The 19,625-nt window shown below is 47.7% G+C and overlaps 4 protein-coding genes across 4 annotated transcripts; 1 reads left to right on the forward strand and 3 right to left on the reverse strand.

Moving 5' to 3' along the window:
- Nucleotides 1–6,257: 6,257 nt before the first annotated feature.
- N7525_004267 (SGNH/GDSL hydrolase family protein) lies at nt 6,258–7,470 on the forward strand (the record flags this gene model as incomplete). The annotated part of the gene is made up of 4 exons (XM_061212965.1): nt 6,258–6,367; nt 6,416–6,548; nt 6,617–6,756; nt 6,828–7,470. The coding sequence occupies 4 exons, from the start codon at nt 6,258–6,260 to the stop codon at nt 7,468–7,470; spliced, it is 1,026 nt and encodes a 341-aa protein (XP_061069986.1).
- A 397-nt stretch (nt 7,471–7,867) lies between these two features.
- On the reverse strand, nt 7,868–10,455 carry N7525_004268 (DEAD-box ATP-dependent RNA helicase DBP2; the record flags this gene model as incomplete). The annotated part of the gene is made up of 6 exons (XM_002565954.1): nt 7,868–8,085; nt 8,146–8,274; nt 8,814–8,921; nt 8,980–9,948; nt 10,010–10,194; nt 10,406–10,455. 6 exons carry the CDS (start codon nt 10,453–10,455, stop codon nt 7,868–7,870), a joined length of 1,659 nt encoding a protein of 552 aa, XP_002566000.1.
- Nucleotides 10,456–11,195: 740 nt separating this feature from the next.
- Nucleotides 11,196–13,271, reverse strand: N7525_004269 (uncharacterized protein; the record flags this gene model as incomplete). The annotated part of the gene is made up of 9 exons (XM_002565953.2): nt 11,196–11,323; nt 11,381–11,596; nt 11,663–11,771; nt 11,824–11,889; nt 11,954–12,104; nt 12,164–12,708; nt 12,759–12,841; nt 12,900–13,081; nt 13,219–13,271. 9 exons carry the CDS (start codon nt 13,269–13,271, stop codon nt 11,196–11,198), a joined length of 1,533 nt encoding a protein of 510 aa, XP_002565999.1.
- A 460-nt stretch (nt 13,272–13,731) lies between these two features.
- On the reverse strand, nt 13,732–18,332 carry N7525_004270 (DNA-directed DNA polymerase alpha catalytic subunit POL1; the record flags this gene model as incomplete). Its single annotated transcript, XM_002565952.2, has 5 exons — nt 13,732–14,712; nt 14,763–15,503; nt 15,563–16,120; nt 16,169–17,887; nt 17,946–18,332. 5 exons carry the CDS (start codon nt 18,330–18,332, stop codon nt 13,732–13,734), a joined length of 4,386 nt encoding a protein of 1,461 aa, XP_002565998.2.
- Between the last annotated feature and the right edge of the window lie 1,293 nt (nt 18,333–19,625).

Genomic DNA, 19,625 nt, shown 5'->3' on the forward strand with positions numbered 1-19,625 from the left:
GTAGAATATTCCTTGTGAACGTACCCTTTTCCGTTCAATCCCCAGGGAATTGATATGTGAAGTTGACTCGCGAAACGCTGATCAAACAGGTTTGCGCACAGATGCTTTGGAGATAAGAGGTCCGGGGAGAGAAGAGAAGAAGAGAATCAATTCACAACATTCAAGATATTGTAAATTGTTGAAAGCGCGTAGCTTCGAAAAAAAAGGAAAAAAAGAAAAAAAAAAAAAAAAAGAAGGTCCCAAGATGCTTTGATGCTTAATCTTAGTTCGGAGGATGCCTTGCAGGTGGCGGTAAGCACGAGGCACCGGGGCGGAAAAATAGCCACGGGGATACTAAAGAGACTAGTAAAAGAAAAAAAGGCCAGGAGTCAACGCGACTTGGAGCGGCCTAAAAGGTAACGATTAGGAGAAAGGAAAAGGCAGTCCTCGTGGGATCCGAGGATGCTGTGGATCCTCAAGGTGGACCACGTAATTTTGGTTGGCGATATCGTTGGTCGGGGTGGGAAAATTACATCTGCATTGCTTTTATGTTTTTGATTCTTTGGTTTTTTCTTTTTCTTTTTTTCCTTTTCCTTTTCCTTTTCTTTTTCTGGCTTTTGATCTTTTGGGCATTGTGATGATTTTGGTTTCTTATGATATTTACAATATAACACTCTCATCTGTATATTGTATATATCCATTCCCGTATTGGGGCAAAATATACTACATAGTAGAAAGGGATACACTATAAATACAGAGACAAGATTCCGAGGAGAAACATTTATATCAAAGAAGGAAAAAAAGATGCAATAAATAATTTACTTTCTCTGATCTCGGACTATTCCCTTTTTCCACACAATACTCCGACATTTAACTGGCTTGGCCCCCTTTCCCCTCAGTGTCTTCCTTACCGGCTAAGCTTTCCATGTCCGTGTGATAATATTTTTTTTCTTCCTTTTCTTCCAGTTTCCGGTTTTGAAAAGGGAAAAAAAAAGCGGAACCATCCAGGGGAGAAGTGGCAACTTACTTCTCTCAAATTCTTCTATCATTAATTAATAATTATTGCCCATGGATGGAAGATCATAAAATGATATATACAGGTGTTGTTGTTTTTTGCTAAGGACTACTAGGTTCCCAACTGGAGGCCTCTTAGTCTACCCGCAACTCGGGTGCGTCGAGGGAGAACCTAGCGTATATGGTCCGTGGGTACCAAGATTGTCAGAGCCAGGGGCTCCTGATTAAGAAGGTGGGCGCTAGGAATGGCGTGCCCGAGGAACCTCAACCGAGAGATGGAACCGAGTCTCAAAGGGGTATAGAGGGGGAGATACTGGAGGGAACTAGGGCAGAAAGAGGAGTAGCGCAGGTCGGGGGAAGAAGAAGCGATGGGACTCGGGAAGACCAGGGCTAGTGTGGACGAAGGCACTCGGTCCCTGCACCAATAGGAGAAAACTAGTGGGGTACAGTGGAGACTGGAGAAGCTCGGTGGATAGGCCTGACTTGTTTGAGACTAGCGCCAAAGTCTGCTGTAAAGGTTCAAAGCCGAGGCGGTTGAAGCCGGTGATAGCTTCTTTTCCTGAAAAGGAGGTTCAGTGTTGCAATTTGATTACAGGTATTTGGTATACTTCTGTGCAGAACTGTCCTTCATTGTATGTATATATACAAGGTATACAAAGTACGGAGTACTCCGGAATACAAAGAGGCTTATACCTCTTCCAGACCGCTATCTAGCATCACTCCAGGGCTGGCTACGTACTAGTCATGTTCACCCTCTTCGATGAAACTTATCGAGTCATGGCAAGAGTATCTACGGAGTAGTCGCGTAACCGTCACGATACCTACAAACGCGTGAGTGGGGACGGTGGAATAACAACCCCGGTGGTCGGAGCCCATCTCCTGACATCTGGACTTGTCTCCTCTGTAAGAAGATTGACGTCTTCGAGATCAAATGGTTCAATTTGGGACGGAAGTCCCAATTGCTGCAATCTAGATCTCCAATTACATAGTACCACTGCGAATGGTTGATGTTTAATCTGTCAATTGACACCGTTTCTATTGATACAACATATATATGTGATAATTATAGTACAAAAGCACATACCACATCGTCCAATCTCCAATCTCCGTACCAAGGAAGAAAAGAGGAGAAAGGGGGCCCATCGTTTTCCTAGCGCGATTTCCGTGGGACGAGCCCACCATAACCGCCAATTGGTCAAACGCATCAAATTGCGAGCGGAGTCTTCGGCGGCTCTCCGGTACGATCGGTGTATGCTCAATGCTCAATGCATAGTGGAGGCCAGTATAATTCTTACAGTATTTACCAGTTCCCCTTTTGCACTTCGTACCCCATTATCCGTTATACTCGTTAATGTTCACTTTTCAGCCTCCCAATCAGAGATAGTGGGGGATCAAAGACCGTATATCCCGTATGTGTTGTATGTTGTATGCTGTATGTTGTACACCCCCTGGATAAATGTGAGTCTGATAGGAAGAACACGGGAAAAACTAGGGAGAAAATTCTCAAGATGCAAGGCTCTCAGCTCGGAAAACTGACACTCTCTGTTTAATTCATGATTGGCGTTCTCAGGGGGCCGGATTTCACCCCGCAGGCGCGGAACCTGTTCCTCCACTGCCGGTGAGGAAAAAGCAAGTGGATGATTTTTAGTGATTTCTGATATTTAATTAATTATTCTTTATTCTTCGCAGGATCATTTTGCATCCGACACGGCCTGATAAGTCACGTACTATTGTCTGCAAAAGTACGGAGGACCAAGTACCTTGTTATCAGGGAGAAATAATAATCCAATGTCCGGCAATAGCCAAAATCCAAAATAGACTGAACAAATAGAAACAAATTGACACCGACAATCCCAAACGACATAGTGGGACCGGACGGACTCCGCGCGGACAACACACAGTGTCCAGTGCGGGATATCCGGTGTCGAGAGCAGAATGGGATGATCAATATCAAATCCATATGGCGCGTCAATCATTGGACGCCGCAGCCGCTCTGTATCCAGTCGCGCTGTACGGAGTACTCCGTACACGGAGGTCATCAATAATACGGCCCTATACGGAAGTACTTTGTAACACTTGAGACGATCATCCCGAAAGCTCCAATTGTCCCCAGTTTTCATGTCCTGCTTGCATTTATCGTCTTAGTACTCCGTACTCCGTATAATTGTAGGTTTTGGAGTCCTTCTTTTCTCTTCTGCCCCCCGGCTATATTCATATAATGTCATACGAGGCGCCTTTCGCGGCTGTGGCTGATTGTTTTAATTTGGACGGTAAAGAGAGATTCAAGAGAATATCTCTCGAATTAAATGTCTCAATTGACCCAAAAGCAGGACCTGCAGATGTTCGTGTCACTCAATGCACGTGGGACCATTTCTGCATGTTCTTTTATATTGTGCTCCGTATATTGTATATTATCAAATTATCACATTATCACATTACCTGTGCAATCTAATAATATCAGAATAATGTCCACTTCGCCAATTTGCTCTAAATGAGGTTAAACGAGCTAACGGAGGTCAGAAAAGACGGAAAATGTTCCCACATGTGGTCCGGCCGAGCCTAGGTTCAATATACGGCTATTCTCCGGTCTTTTTCCAAGCTCTTATTGTAGTCGTTCAGGGGCGATCATTAGGGAAAAGGCTTGGCTTTATTCTTCTCCAGAACGGTGGCTCCCTAAGGAGTTACTCTTTAACTTGGACACATCTCAGGGGGAGAAGACCAGTACTCTCTGCCTTAGAGTTAAGGAACAGGATGCGCATACCGTACTACTCCCTACTCCCTACTCCGTAAATCAACGAAGTTCATATCAGGAAAATGTCTGTGCTCTGGGAAGAAACCGCAATTTCCCTAAAACTCCACACTTGGCCAGTGCAGTTGATATGCTGGTAGACTACGCCGGACACAGTAAGTCTCATCCGCTAATGCTTCGGCAGATCGCGTTAGAGAGACCTATGCGGATCAGCCCCGGATGATGATCATTGAGCTCTTATTCCAACTGAGTCTTTTTTTTTACCGGTTCTTTTTCACATTCAAATTTTTTAATTTCTTGTTAATTTTTTTAAAGGGGTTGAGACCGAAATGTACTGAATGCAACCTCGGTTAAAAGACATACTGACGGCCATGGCCTTGATATTGAAATCTTGAAATGGCAGGAGACTGGCATGATTCCGCCAATAAATGAGACTGATATCTGCAGGGATTCAGATCCCGAGACAGGGATCTAAGGAAGGCCGTCAATCCAGTAAATCCAATAAATCCAATGCCACTTTGCCAACCCATTTTACCTTTCGAGAAGAAAGTGACACATTATCGAAGATCATACCCATCATACTCCTAAAGACATGTGAAAGTAATATATTATTGCCAATATTCAATATCCAATCCTGCTGCCCAGTAGTCCAAAACAGAAACCCCAAGACCAACCCAAATCTCCCGAGCAAGTTATATATTTTCCATGCATGTTCTACGTCTGCTCTAGAGAATACGAAACAAAGGAAAGAAGATAAACAAAAGGATATTTTTTTTTTTTTTTTCTTTCTTTTTTACTTTTGCCCTTTTTATCTTATTTCCCTGAGTGGCGCACTATCACCTGATACAGCGAACGTTGTCTTACTAGTGCATCCTGGCGCCGGGTCAGCCCCCTGTTGGCCACGGACAAGCTGGGCAATGCGGGTAAATTTTCTTAAGGTTCGCTTCGAATCTGGGCCGAAAACATGAGCTGTACCCACCCTTGTCTCCGACGTGCATCGTCGGATGAAAACTCTCGGTGGCGATGGGGCGTTGAAGACGAGGCGCTTATGCATACTACTTATGCATACTGCGGGAATTGAGCCCTCGTCTTACTCCGTCCACTCTTTCTAAGGTTGACGCTAGTCTGTTGCCCGCACTACTGCACGTCGCTCTCTTAGGCGTTTTTCTTGAATCATGTATTCTGTTTTCAACATGCGGTGGACGTTGTATGCGTGCATGCGTGGGATGTAGATGTAGGTACATGCTTCCCAGACTATGTACCCCTTATGAGTACGGACTACATGCATTGATATGTATGCAGGTCTGTTTTTGGTCTCTCTCTAGTGGGACTCTCATTTTTGGGTGTTGTTGTTAAAGTCTTGGTGTCAAGACCCTGCTCCAGATTGATGGGAAATTGGTACTTGTGTCAGATCGCAAAACTATCCTGGCATCTTGTTACACGTGGCTCTGTATTCTTATGCATTGTACTAGCGTGATAATCTCGAAAGACCTGTGGCTAGCGCAGAAATATCCGTGCATGATCCATTACATTTCCAAGGCCAGACACAAGCGCAATAATGTATACAGCTGTATACAAAACCAACCCACAAAGATAACGGCTGAACCTTACTGATCCCCAGGTTTACATGTTGGTATTTCAGAGCTTGTTAGGCTATGGAACGCTAAAAGGAACCCACAGCATAGCCTCCCTGTGGGCCGTTTAAGCATAAAGCTTGAATGTCGAGCCATGCACAAGCGAAGATCTCGGCGGGTTTGAAATCGACCCCTAGTAAAATAGTATACGCAAATAAGGCTTTAGCCCAAGGGTGTAGACTGATCACGGATTCATCACACACTTGTGTCAAATGAGGTAAGGTCTATAAAGCTGGGGTACCTAGCGCCAGGCCTGTCGCCCCACCCCAGTCAGTACTTATACTGGCTTCTGGTATCATGTTCCTTCTTTTCGCTTTTCTTGGAGTCTGTTATCCGCTATCAATCGTTCTTCTTTGACAAGCAATATAATCCACCAAGACCTCCGTGGATAGCATCTGTGGCTATATGCTGACTTGACTCGTAAGGCCGCTTGCAGCCTTGCCCTGTGAGAGGATAATTGTAGGCGCCGGGGCAACTCGGTATGCCGGTCAGTGTGGAAATCGTCAGATATTGGAAAATAATCCGGTTTGATATATGGGAGCTACCAATCGGGTAGGTTGATATATCCTTTCCATGGGGTTACTAATTATATTTGTTGTAATAATATATCGAATGCCTTTCTGTGAGTACCACAAGTTCCGGACCACATTTCCCTTCCTTTGCTTCACTTAACAGTAAAGTATCAATTCAAAAAGCGTCGAGTAAAATAACTGATGGAAAAATAGTTTCCGTCGACTCTGCAGAATTACCCCGGATGTCGACCCTTTGCGGGGTTAGGCAAACTATATTGTCCACTCTATATATTCCGTACTGCCTAGAAGCATATCGTAGTATCTATGCAATTATACTTCAATGTGTGCTGGACCTAATTAATAGCCACAATGCTTCTTCTAGTGACATGCGTCTTGGCCATCACCTCTGGCACTACATTCGCCAGCGCAATTCCTCTATCAAAACCAGCCAAATTCGACTGGTCATCGACCAAGGCCCTGTAAGTGTATTCAGCCTTCAAGTTCTCAAGTAGCACTAACCCTAGAAGGATCGCCTTCGGCGACTCCTACACTTATGTCCAAGGAACCCTCGGACGCCAGAATTACAGTTTCATTGGAGACCAATTCAACCTCGCATATGACGCGGAAACGCTGCTTTCCAACCAGATAGTCCAGAACCAAGTAAGCCTGTACCTCGACGCGACAGAATCAAACATGCTATCACTTAGATACTAATTTCCCATGCTTAGACCGCAACAGCAGAAGGCGGCCCCAACTGGGTCGAGTATCTCACAAATTGCGGCGTCGACCAAGGCCTCACCTCACCACAACACTGCAAAAAGCAACTCTGGGACTTCGCATTTGCAGGCGCCGACATATCAACCGAGCAGTAAGCACAGGAATAATCCCCAGGGCCAGAATCTACATGGTTCACGAACATTCCAACTAACCGAAAACAAGCACACCCCTCCACCACAACTTCACAGTCTCGCTAGTAGACCAAATAAACCAATTCAAGCAATACGGCCACCCAGCCCTCGAGCAAAACCTCCCAGGATTCAACCAATACAAGACCCTAATCGCACTCTGGATCGGCATCAATGACATAAACGACAGCGCCGAATACGCCGTCGACTTCCGAACCTTCTACCAAAGTCTCACAGACACACTCTTCGAATCTGTAGAGACCCTCTACAGCCTGGGTTACAGAAGCTATCTGTTCATGAACCTGCCGCCGCTAGACCGCACGCCGGGGAACCAAGCAAAGAGTAACCCGAGTCCGAACGCCACGCAGGTCGGGTGGTACAATGCCGCGCTGGCGGATCATGCGGCTGCGTTTTCGGAAAGGCATAGGGAGGCGCGGGTTATGCTCTTTGATGCGCATGCGAGGTTGGCGGATATGCTTGATGAGCCCTGGAAGTATGGGATTGTGAATACGACGGATTTCTGTGCTGGGTATGATCAGCCGGATATTGCGGTTGAGTATGAGAAGTATGGGTGTCCGACGCCATTAGAGAGGTATTTCTGGTTTAATTCGGGTCATATGACTAGCCATGTGCATGAGGTTTTGGCAGGGGAGGTAGAAAGCTGGTTGCAGAAATAGTGTGAGGCTTGGTATAGGTGCATAGGCACATACATCTACATCAATACATTGGTTTTGAGAGATAGTGAATGGAACATAGAACATTTAAAGGATAATCATTATTTCAGATTAAGAACTCTCTGAGTCATGAACTTTTTTTGAAACTAGTAAACATGTAAGGGTTCATCGTGAGAATTCATGCCCTGGAATCCCACCAGAGCTGATGAACCGAGATCCGAGACCTTAAAAAGTCCGCTGTGGCATAGGCACAGAAGGAAAAATAAAAACTATCTATGACATCGAAGATAACGCCGTCCTGCCCAAGTTACGCATGAAGTCAAGAAATGGGAAAGAGTCTACCGGGATAGCACAATACGAGGCAACATGGCTGACTGTACGGGGAGCAGCAGCGAGACATCTACCAACGACGGTTACCACCGACGGGAGCAGCGTTGGAGGCAGTGAAGCCACCACCGCCGCCACGACCCCAGCCACCGCGGCCACCACCACGGCCACGGCCGCCCCAGCGACCACCACCGCCACCGCCGCCGTAGCGAACCATCTCGGCAAGACGGGGATCAATCTGCTGCTTAGCTTCAGTGAGGATAGTAATCAGATCACGAGCCTGCTTAGAGTCTGGAGAAAGATACGTTAGTACAACTTGCTAATGTCCCAAGACATGAATGGTAAACTTACTGTCAGTGGTGAAGAAGGTAATGGCAGTACCCTTGGCACCGGCACGAGCAGTACGACCAATACGGTGGACATAGTCCTCCGAGTTGTTGGGGTAATCATAGTTGAGCACATGAGTGATGTCGCGAACATCTTTTCAGAGGAATATCGTTAGCAAATAGAACATTAGTGGGGGATATGAGGAGTATGGCCATGAAGGACCCTTTCTCCGTCGTGCAGGACTTGATGCATCACTGCTCTCTTGATGGGTTTCTGTGAAGAAAATCCCAAGGGAAGCGAATCCATGGGATGGCGGGTGTTATCGTGGTCCTAGAGAAACCTTGGAAATGCAGCCTTCAACAGTTCAACAGTTCAAGAACAACGCTGTGTGAAAGAAACTTGGACTCTACTACGAGCCTGTCACACAAGAGATGGAGAATGGAAGAATCAAAGTCAAGCTAGAATGCCTGCTGCTGTGCTGCACTGTGAGTCCAAGGTCCTCTTGGCATGTGAACCATTTAGGATGACCAGATGCGCCTGGACGCGGCGAGTATACACCGACGTGCTTCGAGAGAGTTGAGCACCGTGCCATTGTATCACACAACGTCAACACGGGTGAGTGTTTTCCAAGGGCCCCTAAGGAGGGACAAAAAAGGGGGAAGGGAAGAGGGAGGGATGTAGTTTGTTCATACCAATACCACGCGAGGCCACATCAGTGGCCACCATGATGGGGCTCTTGCCCTGCTTGAACTCGTTCAAGACCCAGTCACGCTCGTTCTGCTGCTTGTCACCGTGGATGGCTGGAAAATATGTTAGTACCGTGCACATGTGCCAGTGGGGAACCTATCAAAAGCTTACAAAGCGCAGGCCAGCCGTCCTGGCGGAGGAATCGGGTAATATCATCAGCAACACGCTTGGTACCAGTGAAAATGATGCACTTGTTGGAGCGGTCCTCCATGATCTTCTCAAGGTGCTTGATCATCTTGTCACGCTTCTCGAAGTCCGCGACGACCTCGACAATCTGTGTGATACGGTGGTTGGCGGACAGGTCAGTGGAACCGACGTTGACCTGAATGTAGTCGCTGAGGAAATCAGAAGCGAGCTGACGGACATCCTTAGGCCAGGTAGCGGACCACATGCAAGTCTGACGATCAGGGCGAATCTGGCTGATGATCTTGCGAATCTGGGGCTCGAAACCCATGTCAAGCATACGATCAGCCTCGTCAAGAACGAGGTAAGTGACACGACGAAGGTTGGTGCGGCCAGCCTCGAGCATATCAATCAGGCGACCGGGAGTGGCAATGCAAACCTCAACACCGCGAGAGAGGTCACGAATCTGAGGACCCTTGGGGACACCACCGTAGACACAGGTGTTGCGAATACGGGAGGACTTTCCGAACTTGGTAATCTCAGCCTGAATCTGGACAGCCAACTCACGAGTAGGAGCCAAAACAAGAACAATAGGACCATCGCCGGGGGCGAGGAGAGGCTGAGCGTTGATGTGAACAATGGCGGGGAGACAGTAACTCAGAGTCTTTCCGGAACCAGTCTCGGCAATACCGACGACGTCACGTCCAGACAGAGCCATGGGCCAGCCCTGAGACTGAATAGCAGTAGGAGCATCGAATCCCTGGGCCTTGACCTCAGACAGAACGTAGGCGGGGAAACCAGCCTCGTCGAAAGTCTTGACGGGGCGGGGCACGTTGCTACCCTGAACAGCCATCTCCTTTTCCTTGCGGAAGGCCTGGATCTCTTCCTCCGAGCGCTCAGAAACATCAGGGTGCTCCTTGTAGAACGACTTTTCGAACTTGGGCATGGTGCTAGGATCTAAGTGAAACCAAAGTTAGTATTGCGTCAACAAACACGCTTGCTGTTAGAATGGACCTACCCCAGTCCTGAGACTTCAGGCCGGCGCCGAGGTTGTTCATGCGGTCACCACCGGCACCACCGCCGTAACCACCACCACCACCACCGTAGCCGCCGCCGTAACCACCTCCACGGCCACCGCCGTAACCACCGCCGCCACCGTAACCACCACCGCCGCCGCCGTAGCCGCCGTCACCTCCGCGGGAGCTAGAATATCAAAGTTAGCACAAGTTCTTCTTCTCGCGATGTGGCGTCTATTGGGCACTGTTTGGGAAACCGCGAGACAGATCTTGGTCAAGATCCCCAGGCACAGCACCATCGCGAACAACTGCAGGCTCGAGGCTTTTTGCCAGAAAACCGTGCATTTGATGAGATAGACAGATGAGACAAAGAGAAGTCTCTGTGAGAATGAACTTACCGGTAAGAGTCACCGCCGCCACCGCCGCCGCGAGAGTAGCCGTACGACATGATTGATTCTGCGAAAGGGTTGATTTGGGGGATAGAGAGAGGGATTATAATATGAGGAGAGGGATGGGAAAGGAAGAAGAAAAAAAAAACAAGTTGACAAGAAGTAGGAAGCGGGAACTTGAAAGAAAAGGAAGGAGAGGAAAAAATAAAAAAATCCCCAGGGGAGGCGCGAGTAAAAATTAGATTAGGCTTAGCTCCTCTTTGTATTTTTCTATCATCACATGACTAGGCCTGGATCAGGTACCTTTTAGACCGCCTGCTTAACCAGGTTTAGTGGTAATTCACCGCTTTCATCGGCTTTGTCTAATTTGCCTTGGATTGGTCGCCGTCATCAACCTCAGGCAGAAAATTTAGGAAATTTTAGATTTGCGCCATGCATCAACGGTCCATGGATACAAGGGGGGCAAATCTTGAGATGGCGATGAGGCAGTGTCTTTGTGAATTCAGTTGTGGCGACGGATTCTAATTCTAAATGACGGAAAAGTGATAGATTTTCGAGAATCGTCCGTTAGGAAGAGGCAAATACGTGAATTTTGGGGATTAATTCAACAAATTCAACGATTAATGCTTTTATGTACACACAGGTGAATTGTTATGGATTATGGATCATTCTGGAAGCAAACAGACAGCTTAATGACGCTGAAGTGCGGTTATCTCTCCCGAGGTCACCGTAATCCATACTCAAGTAATCACAGCAACCTGAAAGAGGGCATGTATTTTCAGATAGGTGTAGGTGAAACCTACACTGCCTTACCTCCGAGGCCCATATCCCAGAAACGAATCTCCAATTCCGTAGCCCGAACAAAGATCTTAATTAGTTCTTCCATGCGACTAGGCGACACATGTTGCATGTGATCCTCCAGCAATGCTATGACATGACAGGAATCAGTTAGATGTCCCACTTGATTTTCATAACCTGACTTACCTGAACCTATTTGTACAGCCTTCGTGTAGTCGTCGGCAACGTAGTTCTCGATCCATTTCCAGTAGGTGTTCCCATCTCGAAGGGTGGTTTCCCCCGTATACAGCCGCTTCGCAATGGCGCCATATCCGATCAAGCATGGCGCGAGAGCCATCTGGAGGGCTAGCCAGTCCTCCGATTGGCCTATATCTAAGATGTATCGGCTGTATGCGGTGCAAGCTATAAATACAGACGTTAGCATATCTATCGAGTTTATAAAGAATCTTGGAAGTACGACCGGCTTACCAATAGTTTCAGGTGTCCCTTCCATCTCCTGCTTAGAAAGGCCAAAGGAGGCACAGTAGTCGATGTGCAATGCCATTTCTCGCTTGATGTGGAGGACAATTTCCGCTGACTGGAGTGACTGTGTTAGATTGTTATTGAGACCAAGTATAGTGAGCACTTACTGCTGCTATTGAACTCATGCTCTTCGCCTTGTATGATGCAAGCGCATTGCTTCGGGCAAATTGTACCTATATGTTGAATTTTGATAAGTTGAATGTCTTCCCCCAACCGCATTGAAGACGGCTGTCTTACCAGGTAGAGATAATCTTGCACAAGGTACGCCTTGAATCGTTCAATAGGCAGTGTACCCTGGCCCATGCCTTCGACAAATTCATGGTGGGTGAACTGGTGCCACACTTGCTGCACATCTTGGCGGTCCAAGACGTACTCAAAGAATCGGCCGCTAAATGGCATACTATTAGGACGACGAGAAACAAAAGATCCAGGGGACATGTCACATACGGCGCAAAGGGCATAGTGTACGTGGAGTGGAAATGATTGATCGGTCCACTCCCTTTACCTAGGTCAATGCTCGTCTTGATCCCGACCTCAACAAATCGCACGGCACTCCGGACCGCTCTGATCATGTCCTTGCCAGAAGCTAGGTTTGCAGCAATTGCTGAAGCAAGTGAACAGCCTGTGCCGTGGGTATTTTTGGATACCAAGAATTCTGTCTCGAATAAGGTGGTTGCCGTTCCGTCAAAGAGAATATCCACGACCAAGGTTCCTTCTTTCGGGTCTTGAGATGTCTTGTGGTCTTTCGTCAAAGGAAGGTGACCTCCCTTAAGGAGAACCGCCTTGGGACCCAATAAGCAAATCTTCTTAGCGAGCTCAACCATTCCCTCTAAGTTGCTCGGCTCGGGGGTCTCTGCACCAGCGTCTTTCAACAAGAGAAGAGCTTCCGGGATGTTTGGCGTCAGAATCGTGGTCAAAGGAAGCAATTTTGTCCGTAATTCCTTGACTGCTTTCTCGGGTAGCAACTGGGAGCCACTAGTGGATACCATAACCTGTTGATGCTTGTTAGTATGACAGATTGAGAACAGGGCATTAGGCATACTGGATCCAAAACGACGATAGGGACTTTGTGAGCTAGTAGTGTTTCTGCGATGACATCAATTGTCTCGGCAGATGAGAGCATGCCTAGGGCCGTCAGTGGCAGTTCTACATAAGTACGAATCATGAAATGCAAATGACATACCCAGTTTTACTACATCGGCACCAACATCTTCCAGTCCAGCATTGATCTGCTTTCTCACAAATTCCGAGGGCACAACAAAGATGTCTTGCACGCCTAGTGTATTTTGTGCCGTCAACCCAGTGGTGGCAGTCAGGGCATAGCATCCATGGGCCGCAAGGACCCTTTGATCAGCTTCGAGACCACTTGAATGTGTTAGCTTTTCTTCAACCATTATATAGCGTAAATGATAGGGAAATAAGGTCAGGTATCCCTTCGTAGATAGGTTGATGGGGTATAGCTTTTTTCCCCGGTCGGTTTTGCGGGGATATTTTGGACTTACGCTCCGCCTGAGCTGTCTGATCCTGCAATAACCAAAACCCTTTTGACAGACATCATTGAAAGAGCCAATCAGCAAGTGAGCAGGGGTGTCTGCTCTGCACTGGCGATCAAGCTGAAGTGAAGAATGGCGGAGTGGGGGACCGCGGGAGATTTGGGGGGTATCGTGATAAGATAAGACGCATATAACTAACTAGCCATTTTAGGAAGGTATTAACTACCTAGTGCCTGAATTACTACTAACCATGCCTTGACAATCAATGTGCCATAAGTAGTTAACTAGTTAGTTAACTAACTAACTAACTATTCATTACAGCTACATAGTTAGGCGCATATTTATCCATAGGCACGTACCGAGCGCAACTTGCTGTCTTCAGAGTAATTCAGAAGCTATGGGGGGAGACTAAGCGAAGACCCAAATATATGTGTTTTGATTTGATCATGACTATGCTAACTTTCCCAGACCCAGTATCCTTATGTATTTACAGACATCCGAAACCATACGCCACCGAGACATCTATTGTAACATGAAGCGGAAGAGACCATCCATCTCAACCCATTGACGACCACACTTCTTCAGGTAGCTGTCCACCACCCCCTTGATCGTACCGAATCTTGTGCGGTTGAACTCTGCAAGGGCGGCAACACTGTCCTTCTTTTCTACGGTCTCCTTCTCGGCAGCGACCTTAGCTTTCTCGACATCCCAGAGACCGGCGAAGTACAGAAGCTGGTTGTATACCTCTTTCTCTGAGTACTCGTAGGACATGCGGCCTAGACAGCCTTCTGCACGACCTCGGGGGCCCAAGCAGCGGTGTCCATAAACGCTGATCTGCCGTGTGCGATTGCCACATGATGAATCGTCACATACCAACCAGCCTTCATAGTATCGTGAGATCTGTTCGCGGATCTGGTTCTCCAGTTGGGCGACAATTGTCATGACTGAGAAGGGTTTCTGGCAGCTCTGGTTGGGGCAAATGATTCCGTGAGCAGTGCACATGTGAGATGAAGTCACTAGACCCTCATACACAGACTGTTCTTTGCAGTATCGGCATCTTAGGGACAGCCGCTTGGAATTGGCAAACCGAACCGAATCCGGGATCTGGGACTCCAGCGGGGTGATCTCCGCGTTCTGCTGGCCGCTGGAGCTAGATGTATTGATCTGATACTTGCGAGTATCAAGACCCAAGCACTCGGCGAGACGCACGGCGTCAGTTCCGGGAATCGGGGCACAGAGACGCTCAATGGGAGGGAAGATTTGCTTCAGGATGTAGAACTCAACATCTGGCCTGAGCCCTGAATCCGGCTTCAGCACATCCTGTGGGCTGTATGATCGCTTCGCAGGAGGCAGAGACGAGGTTTCTGAGTCTCCGTTCGTCACAATATATGAGATGACGTCATTCGGTCTAACTGTCTTCCCCCGGGCAATTTCGCGGAGAGCAACTTGTGCCGGTGGCATGCTTTCTTTATTAGGGTACTCCTGGGGTCGTTTTGAAAGTTTCTGGTAAAACATTAGCAGAATGACCAATATTCCTGGCGTTCATCACGTACAGTGTAGATCACGTATTTCTGCACCGGGATTGTGTATTCCTTCATCCTGCCTGCAAGCTCGCGCAAGTATTCGTGAATCTTGTTGAGCACGACTTCCTGATCTTCACCGGACAGGATTTCGTTGAGCAATTTCGATGATACCTCCTTTGAGAGGGAGCAGTATTCACGACGCTTCATGTCAAGACCCTTAACCTCCAGTTTCTCGACGTACTTGCCATCCACCTCGGTAAGGTTGACGGCAGCGTACTTCTTCTTGGCGTGTAGTAGAAGTCGACGGAAGATATTATCAATATCGATTTCTAGAAGTCGGTAGCGTTCGTTGACCGATTTCTTGAACTCTTCGCCAACCTTGATGGCATCGCTCATGTTGTCCATATTCGTGTTGATCATGACCGAATCGGTATCACCATAAATGACTCGCAATTGCTGGCTTTCGGCTAATTCCTTGGTATTCCTCAGAATCTCACGTCCCTTGAAGGTGGTGAGCATTGCCAGAGGTCGAGCGTAGAATCGACTCTGTGTGTATCCCAAGCATCCGTACATGGAATTGGCAGTCAACTTCAAGGCCAATTGTTTTGTATCCCATATGGCCAGTTGTTCGGGCGTGGCACGCTTGTCTTTCATCAACTTCTTCACTTCGCGTCGACGATTAACCAAGGTCGCGATCAGCCGAGGGAGAACACCTTGTTCTTGCTCAGAGGAGGGGACATCTGGCACTTTCTCTTCGTTCTCATTCTCAGCCTAGTTGCACATGTTAGAACAAATGAAATGAGACCGGGGCTTGCTTTGAGTCAATTTACCGTAGCTGTTCGATCCACAGTTGTGAAGCAGATGTTGTATTCCTGGATGATACTGGGGTACAGACTGTTGAAGTCCATAACAAGAACGAAGCGGTCGTAAAGACCTTTTTCGGGCTCGAAAACAAGACCACCCTTGAACTTGTCCTTCTTTTTCTTGTCGAGGGCTTCGTCGTCGTCGCCATCTTGCATTTTCTCTTCTGCCTTCTGAAGACGAGACGAGTACTTGTCAGGACAGATGTATTTGTTGCGATGGAACTCATGTAGCAGAATATACTCGTTTCGCTCGGCACGCGTACCACTCAGTGTGCGTGCCCACGAATTACCAGCGGTATTGGTCAGGACCTTTGTGAGCGGCAGCATCTGAAGGCGTAGAACCAATGCTGCAACGAAGTATGTATCTGTATCACAATGATTGACGAAGTTCATGAGACCTTCTTTGGTGGTCGCCCAGGTCTTCAATGCCGCTTCGACATCTATTTCCTGGCGTACATTGCCTTGGCCGAGGTAGAGTTGGCACATCTCAGTCAAACTCCACGACTGGCATTTCATCATAAGAGACTAGTGGCTGTCAGCATTGTCATATACTCACTTTGAAGAGAGCATTACCTTGCCCATGTCGTTAGCAACATCACACATCAATCTTCCAGCAATCAACTGCCTTTCCGCAAAGAAGTTGCCGCCCTTGTTGAAATTCTTAGGCCAATCTCCACGCCTGAGTCGGCCAATACGGTGCCATCCAGGAGTCTTCTTTTCACGCATCCGGCTGAGTAGAATGCCCAGGTCGACATCCTGCAACTGGTGGCCCATGATGACATCGGGGTCCATCTTCTCGAACATAGCCAGGAACCTGCTGAGCAAGAACTGCTCGCTTCTTTCGAGAATGACAGTTCCCCGCTGTTTTCGTGCTTCGGCTTCGAAATGCATTGGGTACGACCCACCAGCAGGGCGCATGACGGTGAATGTCTTGCACGGAAGCTTCTCAGGGGGAGTGGTATCAGTTAGAGAAACATCTTCATACACTCGGGCACTCGCTACTAGAATCTCCTGCTTGTTCTCCTTGACATTGAGCTGGGTACGGAAAGAAAGGCTCATTAAGGTCAAGGGCGGGGCGTCCAGGTTTTCCGAATCTGGGACGAGGCTGATGAGTGCTGGTTTGGTGGCCTGGCATTCGAACTTGCACCAGGATGCGTTGGTTACTGCGGCAAAGTCGGCCTGGTCGATCTTGAGCCAGCAAGGGCCCATTATATTTTTCCAGAGCACAAACTGTTCAAATAGGGAGGTATTGGTACCGAAAACGTTCGAAAAGGTCTCTCCCTTAGTTTCCATTGGCAGTGCAGCCTTGTCGTAGGGGTAGAGTAATTTGAGATATTCTGCCTCCTTTGGGACCCCGGGCATTTCAAATGCATACTTTCGTTCGCACGGTTTCATCTTGTGCATACCCACCTTAAGTTTCGACATCATCTCGTCGACCTCTGAGTAAACATCTTGCATGCCAACCTCCTCTTCAGTCGCTCGTCCGTGCTTGTATCGATATTCGCGCGGAAGGAAATAAAGCTTTCGCAAGATATTGTCAACCTTGACGAATGCACTAGTATAGGATCCATTCTGCTTGTTCTTCACTTTTCCGAACAGACACAGGCTGCCGTTGACTTCCGTGTAGTCCAGCCAGAATATGCGCAGACTGCCGTCGTCTTCGACAACATCTTGGGCACGAAGCTTGCCGAATGATCGCATTTCCGGGGCTGGACTGCTGAGAACGTTCAATTTGCTCCTCACGTCATTCCAAGAAGCATCCATTACTTCTGGCATTGATTTGACTGGGGACGAGCCTTCTGGTGTAGAAGCAACTTCATACTTGATCTTCGGGGGCGGCCGACTGCCGGTCATATTAATTGTTTTCGTTTTAAGGCTAGAGTCTCCAGTGACTTCTGCGACGTCCATGAGGTCAACATCGTCGTCTTCTGGCTCTTCAGCCTTGACCGGTACAGTGTTCCTCCGCTCCACTGCTTTGCTAATTGGGGATGAGGGCAAGATATCACTCATGGGGACATCGTCATCGTCTGGCATCGGTAGAGGACCGTCATCGAGATCGTCAGAGTGTAATGTCTGGTCCTTCATTGGCGAGCTTGGCATGTCATTTTCGTCCTTTGCGTGAATTTTCTCGTGGCGGCGCTTCTCAGACAAGGGCGGAGAAAGAACGCGAACTTTGCGTCGGGCTTCTGACTTGACAATGTTGCGTGTCGGGGCGTGGCTCGATACGACGTTGGCATCGACCTCTCCAAGGAGATCGGCCATGAATGCATCATCCTCGGCAGTAGCAACGGGCTTATAAAACGGATTGTTAAAATTAGGGATTTGGATCCCAAGAGCAGAAAGGACTCACCTTACGCTTAGGAGCAGAAGCCGCAGCCTGTCCTTTATTGAAGTATTTGGATATGCCATTGTTCATTTTCTCCTTTCGCTGTTGTTCCTCTTCCCTCTTTCGTTTGGCAGCCTTGCCTCGTGTAGGTAGTTCGTCGCTTTCGTCGCTGTCGTATTCGGCTGTCTGTTCGTTCCATACTTCGCGGCCATCGTCCGCGTAACCGGCACCGTTATCATCGACGACGAAATCATCCTGATCAAGACGGTTCCGGATAACCTTCTTGTAACCGTCATCATCAACCTCGTCGTAGATGTCGCCCTGGTCCTCGACCTCGTATGTGGAAATTCGTTTCTTTCCTGAGGCACGGAGGGCCCTCAGCTCGGCCAATCTTTCACGAGCTGTAGGCATTGCCGTTTGTTCAAAGACTACTGCCCATTAAATAGTGTTGGACTGCGTAAAGAAGAGTAGATCGGATTGACGGTTGTTGCGGGGAAAGGGAGGATAAAAGGAGTGTCACACAACTCATCCAGGCACGCGAACATCACGCGTCGGGTCGCGTTGGCCTGTTCCGCGCTGGTGAGATTATGTCAGCGTCGTAAGTGTTTCTGCCTCAGGCTGAGAGATGAAAATTGTGATTAGTCAGCTCTGTAGCAGCCCCGCCCGCCATTATCTAGGCGACATCGGGAATACGTATACCCGTATACCCGGAGATCAGGCGATCATATCGTGCCCTAATAATTGCACGTATCTAACTCTATAACTACATATGTACATAACTAGTCCACGATTCTTGCAAGATACACTCTAATATAAACAGCGAATTTATTTTTCTTTCAGGCATAGTACTTCAGAAGTACCAACATATATGGGTCTTATCAATATAACGGGCACCATAAATGGCTCGGATTGAGGCAACTAGCTGTCTAAGTGTTTAAGAACGGCCAAAAAAGCATTATTTGCTTGTACAGAGCCTAGCCCAATAACTCTAGAATTTAAAATTTAGACCATTATGTGAGAATGAGAAGCCCGTCTACTTGTATGGACCCCCCTAGCTTATATGATGCATGTGTCTACTTGTTTAGATCAACGGAACGGAATATAATGATAATGAGGCTAACAATAACATATCTCCTGCAGTACAGCACTCTAAATAGATCTAAGACAATGAACAAAGGTCTGAACGAGAGAAAGGATCTTAAAGGGGCAAAGAAAGATCTGACAAGCCACGTGGAAGCCGAGCCCAAAACTGTGTCGTATACTTCGTTGCGTACGGTTTTTATTTCTCGTTGACGTGCGTCGCTACGGCGATTCCAGAGCTGCGTCGTATACTTCGTTGCGTACGGTTTTTATGTCTTGTTGACGTGCGTCGCTACGGCGATTCCAGAGCTGCGTCGTTTATACTTCGCTGCCTACATTGATTTATGTCTCTTTGACAATCTTCTACACACTTGGTCCTGGATTTTTCAGGTAATATATCGTACAGTAAGTCCCATCTTTCTTTTTTGATGTCTCGCCGTCGAATATCCTACAGCGAGATGAACGAAGTCCTCACCTGTCCTACACCCAACGATCAATAGAACAGTCGTTCCCATTTTCGCTAATCTACCTAGGATACCATGTCTCTACGATTTGGTATGACTCGAGCCTTAATTCGAGTTTGACTTCTCGACTCAAGTCCATCGGATGATGATACGACAGTTT

This window comes from Penicillium rubens (assembly GCF_028828025.1).
Source record: "Penicillium rubens strain IBT 27055 chromosome Unknown utg000002l_segment0_segment0, whole genome shotgun sequence".
NCBI lineage: Eukaryota > Fungi > Ascomycota > Eurotiomycetes > Eurotiales > Aspergillaceae > Penicillium > Penicillium rubens.